Source organism: Panicum virgatum, chromosome 4K (assembly GCF_016808335.1).
Source record: "Panicum virgatum strain AP13 chromosome 4K, P.virgatum_v5, whole genome shotgun sequence".
NCBI classification, from domain to species: domain Eukaryota; kingdom Viridiplantae; phylum Streptophyta; class Magnoliopsida; order Poales; family Poaceae; genus Panicum; species Panicum virgatum.
This window is the reverse complement of record NC_053139.1, coordinates 45,653,786-45,666,714: the sequence shown is the minus strand read 5'-3', so window position 1 is coordinate 45,666,714 and position 12,929 is coordinate 45,653,786. Positions and strand designations below refer to the sequence as shown.

The window sequence follows — 12,929 nt, the reverse complement described above, 5'->3', positions numbered from 1 at the left end:
GTGACAAGTATTCGTGAACGGAGGTTAGTATTTTAAAGTATCAAATAAAATTTGTTTATTAATTCTTCTGACAGCTGAATGCTAATTCGCGAGACAAATATAATGTGTCTAATTAATCTATAATTTACTACAATGATGCTACGTGAAAAGAAACAGTTGTTTGGTATAGGGGTCAGACTCGCTTTCTTTGCAAGCGTAAAAGAGAAAAAAAAAACTTGTGCATCCCTCTGCCGGAAGAACACGGGAGCGAGATTGCTGAGGTCGCTAGACGGACGGACTCCCCGGAGATGTCACCGGAGTGCCGTGCCGGCGATTTCCTCGCTGTTGTTATTATTATTATAGTGTAACGGAAGACGACGGCGTACGGCGGCCACCGTGCCCCGGTTGGTGGGTGGTCGTTGTCTCGCGTCACCCTCCTCCCTACTCTAATCAATCCCGTCCTGGTTCAATTGACCTAACCTGGCTTCCTCGCCGCCGGCGGCGACGCCGGCCAACCAACGGTCGGTCGTCGTCTGGACTCGGCGAAGCATCCAACCAACAGTGATGGGCCGTCTATGGACGCATGTGGTGGGCTAAAAGTTGGCGTCATGGTGGGCCGGTATTCTGGTTCTGTGGGCCGGTATTATGGTTTAGTGGGCCTAAAAGGTCCATCTCAGGCCCAGAACGGCCCACCAGCGTGCGGGCCACCCCTCTCTCGAAATCCAGAGCACCACCCGCCGTCGGCCCGGCTCCATCCTTTCTTCCGTCGACACTCGCAGCCGCCGCCACAGGCGAGGCGACTAACCTAACCTCCTGCTCCTCCCGCCGCCGCGCGCCGCCGGCTCCTCGCGTCCTCTCGCGCCAGCGCTCGAGGCCTGCCGTGACTGTCGGCCGGTCGTCACCTGGGGGGCTGAACCGGGCACGCGCCGCCCCGTCCGCACCGCTGCCTGGTTAGTGGCTCGCCTTAAATCCTCCCCGTTTGCATTTCTACTGGGCTCGATGGATTCGTTGGAGATGGCTGGTGGTTCTTCTTGAAGCCAGGCTGAGATTTGTGTGAAAAGATCGGGTTTTTAGGCCAGATACGCGCTGGATTCCCAGGTCGATTTGTGCTTGGGTAGTCTGGTTAGGACAGTCTTGGATCCACGTAGCTGGAATTGTTGAGTTAGGCTGCTCTGGTTCCAAGAATTCTTTGATGAGGATAGTCTGCCGAGCGGCGAATGGGAATAGTTATTAGTTCGTGGGTCGGGGATCAGCTCGGTTAGGGTTTGGCGTGGCTGTGCAGGGGCAAGGATGAAGGATGAGGGGTTAGGTTTTGCTCGGCTGATTTGCCACGATATGGCTACAAACTGCTTAGTGCATGCAGGTTTATGTGGGTTTGACTGTGATGCTTGGCAAAAAAAAATTCCCCGTGCTGGGTATTTTGCTATGCCACGATAGAATCATTGCAGTCATGCCAGATGGGCTATGCATTGAAGCTAGTGAGGGATATAGTGGTTTATCTATGGCAACGTATGCTATGCAAACCACCTTCGTATGCAAACTATGGAAACTCCAATCTGGACCACCGGATTAAGATCCAAGGAGGGGGCGCAGGGGAGTGGGAGGGGGGATTTGCAAAAATGTGATTACCTAATCCAAGGGCAGGCGGTTAATTGTAAAATTACCCCCTTCTCATGCCCCTTGGATCTTGATCCGGTGGTCTAAATTGGACTTTCCATAGTTTGCATACGAAGGTGGTTAGCATAGCATACGTTGCCTTTATCTATACATATCTCTAATTAGTCTTTTGATATTTTGATGTTGCAGAGCCTAGAGCATCGTTGCATATTCTGGGGATTCTCCACTCCCTGCTACAACTCCGTCCCTGTCAGCAGGATGCCACGCCAATCCGCTATCTCGCTAGTGAGAGATCGGGCGAAGGTGGGGGCGCTGAAGCGTCTTACTCTGAGCTCGTCCAAGACAGCCGGGAGGAACTCAGCGGGGCGCATCACCTCTTTCCACCGTGGCGGAGGGGCCAAGAGGTTGCAGAGGAAAGTCGATGTCAAGCGGGGGACCTCCTCTATGGGCATTGTTGAGCGGATCGAGTATGACCCGAACCGCTCCTCTAGCATTGCTCTGGTGCGATGGGTCCAAGGGGTACACTTCCGTGGCCACAGGATTCCACAAGAGCCCAGTATCAAGCCTCAGATCCTAGAATCTACCACGGCAGATGTCTCCGGTCGGTTTTCCCTTGCAACATTGTCTGGCAGAGAGTATAAAGGAAAGGAAGCTTCTTCTGCACTGTACTCTTCTCTGGGCAATGGAGTTATTCCATCTGTGAGCTCTGGTGCATCATTGAGCTTACCGAGGATAGCTTTAGCTGGTGCCAAGCCCGCTTTCTTCGCTCAAGTCAGAGGAAATGAAGAAGGGAAACAGACATTTTCTCTTTCTGGAATTCAAAAATGGGCAACAGATGATGCGCTTTGGGCACACAGAATGAAGCGTCAAGCTGCTCTCTCGTGGCAGAATGACCTGAAGAAGAAATCTTTGCCTTTGACACAAGCTAACCGCTTCACTAGCTTGGCCGCAAAGTCCATTGGTATGAGTAAAGAGCCAAAAAGAAAGGTTGATTGTGTACCAGTATCTTATATATTGGCCAGTCACCAATGCCTGCCAGGTAGCAAAGTGATGAACTATGATTCCTCGAAACCTTCTAAGAGTTCAGCCTCTTCGTTCGGTTCCTCAGCTAATCAGTATGATATCATTGACCTCAACTCAAAGGTTGGAAACTGTATACCATTAGCCAATGCACGGATTGGAACGTGGGTGCACGATATTGAATGTCGTCCTGGACAGGGTGGGAAAATGGTTCGGGCAGCTGGTACATATGCTAAGGTAGTCCAGGAGCCAGGTGCACATTGTGTTCTGCGCCTTCCTTCAGGTGCTGAGAAGACCGTCGATTCAAAATGCCGTGCTACAATTGGTATAGTCTCCAATCCGAGCAATGGTACACGCAAGCTGAGAAAAGCAGGGCATAGCCGGTGGTTAGGCAGGCGCCCAGTTGTCCGTGGTGTTGCTATGAACCCTGTGGATCATCCTCATGGTGGAGGGGAGGGGCGTACCAAAGGAGGTAGGCCTTCAGTTTCTCCCTGGGGAAAGCCCACTAAAGGCGGGTACCGGTCACCAAGTGTGGCCAGCCGTAAAGCTTAGTGTGCTGGAACAAAGCTCTTGCTGGAGTGGCCTTTCTTTTTTTTCTTTGTTATGGTTGAGAAAATAAAGAACAGGTGTTGGTGGCAGGGGGGAATTATAATCATCCTTTGGTTGTGATGTGCTACTTAAACTGATTAGTGGATTTCTTTCTCTATTTCTTTTTCTTCTGTAACAACTTGTGGCACATTTGGTTTTTGTTCCATTGGTCTGGTTGGTGAAGGGATGTTCTAATCTTTCTGACCAAGGCTTGTTTCAGAAACAAGATACTCATATTGGTAAATTATTCCTGTTCTTTTCCTGCCTGTTGCATATTGTTCATAATAACTGATCATGACTGTCACTGTGATTCTGTGGTTGTTGTATCCTGTGCAGCAAATGTAAGTTGAATACTATTTCAAGGTAAGAGTTCCGATTGCTTACAAGAGAGAATATGAATCTGGAAATATTAACGCAAAACCATGGTCTAAGTCTTGTCTTGGAATTGAAGTTCATTCTGTTCGAGAATAAAATTGAAGTTCATTCATATAACAAGAATCAATAAATAAATGGGTAATCCAACTTTTCTATACCTAAACTATCCTCATGCTAATCGATGCAGACTTTGAGCATATGGCCTTTTTTTACGTCTGTTTTCGTCTCGTGTACTATGTCCTGCCTCTTTGTATTGATGTCGATGTGCATTTCATCGCGTATTCTGTCGTCTGAGGCGGCGTCCTGACGGGGTGGTCAGCGTAGAGAGAGGGAAGTAGGCGTCGGCCGGTCGGGGGCGGGTCGGCGGCTAACCGGCGCAGCGAACTGCCGCCTCCCCCTTGAACCCCCCCCCCCCCCCCCCCCCATTAGTGCTGAGGATTTGCTTCCGCGCGTTCAGTTTCGGTACAACAAGCTCCTGGAACCTGCGTCAGGCCTGAACCGGCTTGCGAAATCTGCGATGCAGCGTTGAACAGCTCATGGTACAGTTAATTGAATCGATGGCTTGCGAAATCTGCGATGCAGCGTTGAACAGCTCATGGTACAGTTAATTGAATCGATTAATTATTTGAGAGACCGATGAACCCTGTGTTGTTCACTAATTCCCAACAAAAATACCAGGATTTAGAATTTCAGATAAGCATTGAACTCAAATTCTTTTTTCTTGTACGAACTGCAGCAACTGAACTTTCTTGGTTTGCCGCTATCTGTAGTAGAACCGAGGGCGAGATCAGCGCTGGGCATCCTGAAGGAGCTGGAAATATCCCCTACTCGAGCAAGAGCGGCTCAGGTAATTAACGCCAATTATAACACAGGTCGAATCGGACTCGGTACATCCATATCCGACTCTGATACGGGGCTGCTTGCTGACTACTATATATGTTCACCCACCATCCAGGAATCCCAGCTCCGTCGATTCGTCTTGCCAAGAAGCAGCAATGGCGTCGGAGGTGCCGGAGGACATCCTGATGCAGGTCTTCGCGGCCCTCGATGTCCCTGACCTCGTCCGCGCGGGATCCGTCTGCTCGGCCTGGCACGGCGCCTACACCAGCCTCTGCAATCTCGGGCGCTGGAAGCAGCCACAGACGCCGTGCCTCCTGTACACCGCCAAGTCCCGCGGTGAGAGTGCCGGGTGTCTCTACAGCCTCGCGGAGAAGAAGTCATACACACTTGCTCTCCCGGACCCTCCGATCCGTCGCATGCATTTTCTTGGCTCAGCCTATGGTTGGATCATCGCCGCTGACGAGCGGTCCGAGCTTCACCTCCTCAACCCCATCACAGGTGACCAGATCGCCCTGCCTTCGGTCACTACCTTTGAGTATGTTACACCAGTCTACGACGAGAATGGCGCCGTGAAGGAGTACTCTTCATACTGCGCTTTGCCTGGGTCATGTGGACCCTGGACCTATGGCCTTCACAAGCTGAGGGATAGATTTTTCCACAAGGTGTTCCTGTCGTCCGATCCTTCCACCGGAGACTACATCGTTGCTGCCATCCACAACACACGCTTCCGGCTTTCGTTTGCGAGGAACGGAGATGATTGCTGGACTCCGTTGCCACCACATCATTTCTTTGCAGATTGTGTCTTTAAGGATGGCCTGATGTACGCGGTGACTACCAAGGGAGCAATCCATGTGTTTGATTTCAGTGGGCCCACAGTAAAGCAAAAGGTTGTATTGGGGAAAATGAGGGACTACTCCTTTCAGAGGGTGTACATTGTTCAAACACCATGTGGTGATCTGCTACAGGTTTGGTCTGATATTGATAGTATACCGGAGAATGAATCTGTTTCGGAAGATTCAGAAACTGACGCTCTAGAGGAAGATGATGATTTCTCGGAACCTGAGTGGTCCTCTGATTATGAACCTCATAGACACTACTGCATTCCCTTCAAATTGTATAGAGTGGACTTGGCAGCAAATAAGCTTGTGGAAACAAGTAGTTTGGGTGAGAATGTGCTGTTTATTGGGCAGAGTCAAACAGTTTGCTTGAACGCGCAAGAACACCCTCAACTGAAGGCAAATCATATCTATTTCACTGACACTGACGAGTATATTACGGTGCGTAAGAATATGACTCGTGATATTGGAGTTCTCAGCTTATGTGATAACAGCAAAGAGAAGATTACATCCCCTCAGATTTGGTCCAACTGGCCAAGCCCTATGTGGATAACACCAAATCCAAGAAAGATGAATTCAGCTGGGGAGAAATCAGCCGAAGGGACAGATGTGGCTGAAACCCCTCCTGCCAGCTGCTGGACCCTTGTTTTTCAGCGTGGATGGAGTGTCGCCTTTGTGTTTCTATTGTTTTCTCTTTTTTCTTTTTTCATGGTTTATGTGATTGTATACTGTTAGTGGGTATTTTGAACCCTGAATTTTGTTAGCACTGCAAGGGTATGTGAGATGTCTTCTTCCTTCTCCGTTCAAGCACTAATCTTGCATTCAAATGTACATGATAAGATTTTATAATGTGATTGAGATGTAAATGGATAAGTTAGTTATTACAAGTATCTGTGACAATGCATGGATGTGTTAATTTCGATTTGCAATGGATTATTTCATTTGATGATGCCTAGGTTATGGTAGTTGGAAACCTGTGCTATCTTATATAAAAAAAAACTGTTACTGTGCTATGGGCCGCTCAAGTCCACCTTGGCAGCGTCCCTGAAGTTACGGCCCAGTCCGTAGCCATCCTATGGGCCGCCCAACCATCCTCTCCTCCGCCCGTCCGTACGCGTGGGCTCCCCCTCTCGGCGATTCTGTAGCCCTCGTCCTCCACCCGCTCCCCTCTTCTCCTATCCACGAGCGAACCAGCAGCGCAGGCGCAGGGGGAGGGGAGAGCCGAGGCCGAGCACGGAGCAAGCGCCAGCAGGATGCCGACGCTGATCCTGAGCACCAACGTGCCGGTGGACGCCGTCGTCGCCGCCGACATCCTCAAGGATTGCTCCAAGGCAGTCGCCAGGATCATCGGCAAGCCCGAATCCGTAATGCGCCCTCCCCGTTCGACGCAATGCCTCCTCAGCTCGCGCTTGCGCGGCGTCTTGCTTAGCTCCGGCCTCTGAAGACGCTTCTGAGACAGCTGCTACCGATGGACCCAGGGTTCGATTGTTCATTTTTTTTTTCTCACCTGCGCTGCAGTACGTCATGGTGTCGATAAACGGGTCGGTGCCCATGTCGTTCGCGGCGAGCGAGGAACCGGCGGCGTACGGTGAGCTCGTCTCCATCGGCGGGATCGGCCCCGGCGTCAACGGGAAGCTGAGCGCGGCCGTGGCCGAGATCCTCGAGACCAAGCTCTCGGTCAGCAGGTCCAGATTCTACATCAAATTCGATGACGTGCAGGTACGACACCCCCAAACAATCATGGGCTTCAGCTCAGATCAGCTGTTTTCGCTCGCTCCCCTTTCCAACCGTTTGAATTTGTCTATGATACTCGATGGTGTGTCTCAGAGTTGAAAATGCCTCTCTGAGATTATCCCTGAGCCTGACATAGATAATCAAGTGGAAGGAAAACCGTATGTCTGAAGAAATAAAATAAGTTCTGTGCTCCATCCATTAGTCTTCGTCCATATTTCCGTTCTTTGGTAATGGAAATGGGGTGAGCCTCGTGTCAGGAAGAAGAAAAAAAAGCTTCGGCCAAGTTTCCTTAGGCATTCAGTTTCCAGAACGTAATCTTTCTGCTTCGTTCATGCTACACCATCAAAATGCAGCATCTAGTGCTCACCATTGTTTGTCACCTTATATTAATTTTTGCTTCCACTGCATGTCTTAATTTCTATGTAAATCATGCGGTGTCCATGGATACCGTTCGTGGTATGATCTGTATTACTAAACCCTAAATTCATATATGCTGCAGAGATTCAACTTCGGCTTCAACGGATCGACATTCTAAAGAAAACCCCATCAGAGAATGGTGATAGCTGCGTCCCAAGCAACCACCTCAACCTGCCCACACATACCACCATCAGTTCTTCGTCAATAAACGGGGATGGTCAAGTGCTTCATTTGTATCTCCTACACCTCCAATGGATATTCTGCTCATGTGTGAGACAGCACTAAATTATATGCTTTATTTCAACTGAAGAATGCAGCCCAGCATGCCACCATGCACCTCATTCCTCATTTCATGATACTTTGTTCTTCAGTAGAATCGATGAACTCTTTCTAGCATTTGAGCTTCAAACTAACTTTGCCTTATCAATTAAAAAAACTTCACCCAAACAAAAGGGACTTAATTTCACAGCTTACATCACCATAGAGCCAATCGAAAGGAGACAGGCAACTAATACCAAAAATGTAATTCTAGCGCCCTAAAAACGTGAAAAAATATATCAGGAAATTGTACTCATGCACACCTCACAAACCAAATAGAACCAAGGCCTTCAGATTTCCATACAGCAGATCAGAGTCTAAAATTACAAAGTCTTAAATACCAAGTTCCGCTTCACATACAGACACACTCATACAGCAGTGTAGTCCATGTACTACAGAAACAAGAAAACTCCACACATCTTATTGAGCGCATATTTACACAAGAGGTCACCTGACAGCAGTCTGATGCATATAGTGATAACTTGATAGGTGCTGTAATTGCAGTAAGCTCATACAAAAGGTTAACATGTGACTATCCTAATATAGCAGATCTCTGCCACATGTTCATTGCTGCCTGTCACATGCTCAACCCTGTGACAACCTCGGGGTGGTAGTGGATCATCTCCTGCCACATCATTTCCCGGATCATGTCTACGCCAAGATTTTCATCTATGTCAATATCGATGGGCACTTGAGCAGGAGGGTTTGCGCTCGGATCATACAGTGGAGACATGTAAGGGTGCTCCAGAGCCTCGGTGACACTGATTCTTTTGGAGGGATCAAAGACTAGCATCTTCTGCAACAGATCGATGGCAAGCGGATGTGCTTGCGGGTACATGCTAGTCAGGGGAATGCCTGGGGTGTATGGAAGGGACTTGATGTACTTGCGGGCCTTCGGGTTGTCAATGAACTCAAGGTCAGCCTCACTCATGGTGCCAAGAACATTGACTATGAGCTTAAGCTGATTGAGGCACTCAGTTCCTGGAAAAATTGGTTTGCGACCAAGTAGCTCTGCAAATATGCATCCGACGGACCAGACATCTATTGATGTTCCGTAGTTGTCACAGCAGAGCAGCAGCTCAGGTGCTCTGTACCAACGGGTGACGACATATTCTGTCATAAATTGACCCTTAGTGTTGTTGGTGCGGGCAAGTCCAAAATCACATATCTTCAGATCACAGTTTGCATTAACTAGGAGGTTCCCTGGCTTCAGGTCTCTGTGGAGTATCCCAGCTGAATGAAGGTATTTCAGGCCTCGGAGCAACTACAATGAAGAAGAAAGGTGGCATTTCAATATTAGTTGATTGATAAAAAATAATCCAGAAACTAAAATACAATACAATACTTCAGGGAAAAAAATTGAAGACCTCACAGCAACAAACATAAAAATCTGGAAAAATATAGTGAAAAGTAAGCTTTGGTCCTATAGAAGAAGCTTACCTTAAAATGATTTAACATTGAGGAGCTCAAACTATAGGCTCGTTGAAGTCTATTTCTCATGTACTGAATCGTTTCCAATAAAAGCAATTCCTAAGCAAACGCAATATCTGGGTGCAGTAATTCCACTAGCCACACTAAAGTTTACATTTTGAATAGCAAACATGCTACTTCGGAGGAAACAATAGCCTGCCAAACACATTCCCAACCAACACCAACTATTATTATTTCCAAATCTCTCATGATATGTGTGGTCCACGTTGTCCTTGTCCCAGATAACAACTTGTTTGGATTTTTAAGAAATCATTTCTTCCTTTAACCACTCCCCTAAGAATGGTGTTCAGTTTGAAGCATGGATCCTATCCTATATTTTCCCATATGATCTATCGTATTTGGAGCAGTATAGTCCATTTATCATTTTCTGACAGAACAGTGATGCTGCTTGTCCAACTTAAGCCGATCTCCCGAGACGATTTGTTTTCATGAAATGTAAATAGATGTTGACTTGAGATTTTCAGAAAATGTTTTGGGTCTAAACTTTAAATGATATGCAGTTACTAAGAAATATCAGAACTTTGGAAATCAGTATGATTTGCATAAGAGTATGGCTGATGCAGTAACAAACCAACAGGATACCATATCTCAAAGTCAAAAATGTTCCAAAAGTTGTGCTTTCAAATGGATATGGGCCCACTCATGCCTTTATCTGAACCCAGAAAAGCTAATCAACCAAATGAGTAACAACAGAGTTGAAAGTGCCTTTTTACCATCCTTGGAGAGGTACTAAAAGCTACCACCAATTATAACTTGGGAAGTATCTCTTGGTACCTTTCCAAGAACCATAAAGAAAAAAAACTCGTGCTGAAAAGCCAACGTGACTAATCCCACTTAACCAGAAAGAGAAATGGAGGATGTAACAGGTTCGCATGACCAGATTAAGTTTGCCCAGATGTGCCAACCTAACAAGTTGAGCCCAACAAGAATAACACTATATCAGCCAAAATACATCGATCCATGAAGTGGTTGAAGACTTGTATCAAACTAACAAAACCAATACTGTATCACCACCAATTGCTTTTGCTAAACTAGTCAAACAGAATAATTAATGAAACAGGATGTTGCCAACCACAACAATAGGTGGATTGTGTAAACCAAGGATGACAAGCATGGCTTATGGCAGGACTGAAAAAATCCCAGTCCTATTCTGATCCACATAAGGACAAGCATCTTATATGCTGATAGAATATGCCAGCGATTCCTAACCATGGCGTCCCCATATAGAGCAGAGCATAAGGTGCAGATGAACAAGGTGGCAAATTATTGCTGTGTTTATGCTGGAATCATCAAAAAATGAACAAGAAAGGCTTGGCATCAGATCCAAAACTTACCTGAAAAAGGAAATACTGGCAGTGGTCATTGGAAAGTGGTTGAGATGACTTAATTATTTGATGCAGATCAGTGTCCATGAGCTCAGAAACCAAGTACACATCCTTGAAGCTCCTTCTATGCACTGGCATCATTATATCCTTCAGAGCAATAACATTCTCGTGCCTCAAGTGCCGAAGGAGTATCAGCTCCCGCAGTGTCCTTAGCGCATCCACACGATTGTCAAAGACATTATTTATCTTTTTTATCGCAACTTTCTCATTGGTCTCGCGATTTATAGACGAGCAGACTATTCCATAAGCTCCTCTGCCTATGGGCTTGATTGGCACGTACTTGGTGTCAATCTCAAATAGGGTTTGCCACATGGAGTAGTAATGCTTCCCTTGGTTTCCCGTGCCATTGGGGGGATCCACCATCATCGCCATTTTCTAGCAAGGAACACAAGTCAGTAACCTAGTGAAAGATGAACTTATGAGAAATCAAACAATGGACAAAGTATCAGCAACCAACTTCGTACTATACATAAGGCAAACCCCAAGTGATCAACCAAGTGAAGTTCAGAGTTCAGACAGATAGTGCGAATCATGACCAAATTCAGCATAGAAACAGTCACGAACTTCCCTGGCTTATCACAAAGCTTTTTCTTTTTATTCAAGTCAGATGACTCGTCAGACTTTTCAACTCAAGAATTTGACCACGTCAGGCAAATTTCCCAGCCCAAAGGCAAGCTTGGAATTCGATCCCGCACCACACCTCCTCAGCCCCCATAGAATACCTCAAAACGAAAACCAAAGCAGCAGTAGCTTGTAACGTATCTAGTTCAGTTTCTGCTTGGGGTGGGGGCACATGTTGGAGCAAGCATTTTTTACCATGAAATCGAGACACCCCCAACCCATTTCCAACGTTGCTGGAGCGCGAATTCCGAAGCCCAAGCAGAATAATCCCTTGGTCTTGGGTTCAACCCAATTGAACAACCGATTCGCCACCAAACAAGAACGCGGGAGCAAGCGCAGCTAAGATCATCCGGCAAAGAAAGCAACACGAACGCCTCATCAGCCGCGCCGCGAGCTCGGCTAGCGGAATTCAGCACCGGAGCAAGCGCGCGGCGCGGCGGCGGCAGATCGGCCGAACCCCGGCAAGGCAGGCAGGAACGGAATCGGCGGCCCGTCGTACCTCGAGAGCGGGGCGCGCGCGGTCGTGCGGCGGCCGCCTAGGCGCTCATCAGCAGCAGCCGAGCAGGATCCGCCGCCCCCACTGCACGCACAGAAGAGGAAGACGGGAGCGTGAGCTGCGGCTTAATGCGTCAGAAGAGCGCGCGTGGGAGGAGGAGGAGGAGGAGCAGCAGCAGCAGCACCCACCGGCACGCGCGGCGTCGGCCGGGCGCCCGGCGCCGCCGCAGATCTGGGGCGCGGGCCGGCGGGAGGAAGCGGAGAGCGGAAGGCAGCGGGCGGGCGGGCGGGCGCGGGGGGAGGGGAGGGGAGGGCTCGGCACGCGCAGGTGCAGGCAGACGGATGGGTGGGGGGAGCAGGCGGGCGAGGGAGGCCAGAGCCGAGAGCCCGGGGGCAGTGGCCGCGGCTTGCTATTTTTAATGCGAGTGGGAGGGAGGGAGGGAGGCGGAGGCTACACGCGGCAGCGGGGGCGGGCGGTTATTTTGTCAGTCAGCGAGCAACGGGCCGGAGCAGCGCACCAGCGCTGCTGCCGCCGGCGGCACGGGGTGTTTCCTTTCCCTTTCGTCCCCACCCCACCACGCCACTCGCCGGCCCAGTATCTATCTCATCCGGTTTTGAGTTTTGACCCCCCGCGCCGCGACGACCGGGCGGCCGGCCGGCTGTCCTAGCTTCCTTCCTTCCCGTGCGCCGCGCACCGGCACCACCGCCGTCGGCGTCATCGATGCGTGGCGTGCGCGGTGGGGCTGGCTGGCGCCGCCCGCGCAGGCCGGCCCGGGTTCCCGTCCGTTCTCTTCTTCCAGTCAGGACCCGCGCCCGCACGGCTAGCACGCGGGGGCATGTGCGGGTCGGCTGCTTCCTTTCCGCAGCGGCCAGCTCCACGCAGGCTCCGCTCCTTTTTCCCCCTAGCCGCCGCGGCGACACGTGCCTCCTGCCCAACCCCTACCCGACCCAACTCAACTACTGCAGACCTGCAGGCCTGATTTTTGTTTTTGTTTTTTCAAAGTTATTACAGGCCTCATTTTTGTTCCCAGAACAACACAACATCTCGAGAGTAGACGCTGCCTACTGTGCACTAATTGCTCAGCAATCGTCTATCTATCCAGGGACGCAGATACCTTACTGACTGACTTAGACTGACTGGATGGATCATGGAAGAAGCATCGTCGCGATCGGACAGAAAAGGCAACCATGCCATCGTACCGGAAGCATGCTG

The 12,929-nt window shown here is 49.3% G+C and overlaps 4 protein-coding genes across 6 annotated transcripts; 3 read left to right on the top strand and 1 right to left on the bottom strand.

The window, feature by feature from the left end:
• The first annotated feature begins 726 nt into the window (after positions 1-726).
• On the top strand, positions 727-3,470 carry LOC120704372 (60S ribosomal protein L2, mitochondrial-like). Its single transcript, XM_039988730.1, has 2 exons — positions 727-929; positions 1,786-3,470. The coding sequence occupies exon 2, from the start codon at positions 1,855-1,857 to the stop codon at positions 3,166-3,168; it is 1,314 nt and encodes a 437-aa protein (XP_039844664.1). The 5' UTR covers positions 727-929; positions 1,786-1,854; the 3' UTR covers positions 3,169-3,470.
• A 930-nt stretch (positions 3,471-4,400) lies between these two features.
• LOC120704371 (putative F-box protein At4g22180) lies at positions 4,401-6,068 on the top strand. The gene has a single exon (XM_039988729.1). It carries the CDS (start codon positions 4,575-4,577, stop codon positions 5,988-5,990), a length of 1,416 nt encoding a protein of 471 aa, XP_039844663.1. The 5' UTR covers positions 4,401-4,574; the 3' UTR covers positions 5,991-6,068.
• Positions 6,069-6,388: 320 nt separating this feature from the next.
• Positions 6,389-7,782, top strand: LOC120704374 (macrophage migration inhibitory factor homolog). Its single transcript, XM_039988735.1, has 3 exons — positions 6,389-6,619; positions 6,774-6,974; positions 7,489-7,782. The coding sequence occupies exons 1-3, from the start codon at positions 6,509-6,511 to the stop codon at positions 7,522-7,524; spliced, it is 348 nt and encodes a 115-aa protein (XP_039844669.1). The 5' UTR covers positions 6,389-6,508; the 3' UTR covers positions 7,525-7,782.
• A 220-nt stretch (positions 7,783-8,002) lies between these two features.
• LOC120704373 (mitogen-activated protein kinase 4-like) lies at positions 8,003-12,001 on the bottom strand. 3 transcript variants are annotated; one of them, XM_039988733.1, is made up of 4 exons: positions 11,906-12,001; positions 11,721-11,801; positions 10,550-10,975; positions 8,003-8,988 (listed from the first exon to the last, which is right to left on the bottom strand). In XM_039988733.1, exons 3-4 carry the CDS (start codon positions 10,970-10,972, stop codon positions 8,302-8,304), a joined length of 1,110 nt encoding a protein of 369 aa, XP_039844667.1. In that variant the 5' UTR covers positions 10,973-10,975; positions 11,721-11,801; positions 11,906-12,001; the 3' UTR covers positions 8,003-8,301. The 3 variants fall into 3 exon arrangements, with proteins under 3 accessions (XP_039844667.1, XP_039844668.1, XP_039844665.1); XM_039988734.1 differs by lacking the exon at positions 11,906-12,001 and having other exon boundaries at positions 11,721-11,862; XM_039988731.1 differs by lacking the exons at positions 11,721-11,801; positions 11,906-12,001 and adding an exon at positions 11,417-11,458.
• Between the last annotated feature and the right edge of the window lie 928 nt (positions 12,002-12,929).

Excerpts from the sequence above, each read along its gene's own strand:
- LOC120704373 (XM_039988731.1), bottom strand. The coding sequence starts at position 11,443 with ATGGGTTGGGGGTGTCTCGATTTCATG. Across the intron at positions 10,976-11,416 it reads GGGGGTGTCTCGATTTCATG|AAAATGGCGATGATGGTGGA; the intron begins GTAAAAAATGCT and ends GTTCCTTGCTAG. Across the intron at positions 8,989-10,549 it reads GCCAGTATTTCCTTTTTCAG|TTGCTCCGAGGCCTGAAATA; the intron begins GTAAGTTTTGGA and ends TCTTCATTGTAG.
- LOC120704371 (XM_039988729.1), top strand. The coding sequence starts at position 4,575 with ATGGCGTCGGAGGTGCCGGAGGACATCCTGATGCAGGTCTTCGCGGCC.
- LOC120704372 (XM_039988730.1), top strand. The coding sequence starts at position 1,855 with ATGCCACGCCAATCCGCTATCTCGCTAGTGAGAGATCGGGCGAAGGTG.
- LOC120704374 (XM_039988735.1), top strand. The coding sequence starts at position 6,509 with ATGCCGACGCTGATCCTGAGCACCAACGTGCCGGTGGACGCCGTCGTC. Across the intron at positions 6,620-6,773 it reads TCATCGGCAAGCCCGAATCC|TACGTCATGGTGTCGATAAA; the intron begins GTAATGCGCCCT and ends CCTGCGCTGCAG. Across the intron at positions 6,975-7,488 it reads TCAAATTCGATGACGTGCAG|AGATTCAACTTCGGCTTCAA; the intron begins GTACGACACCCC and ends TATATGCTGCAG.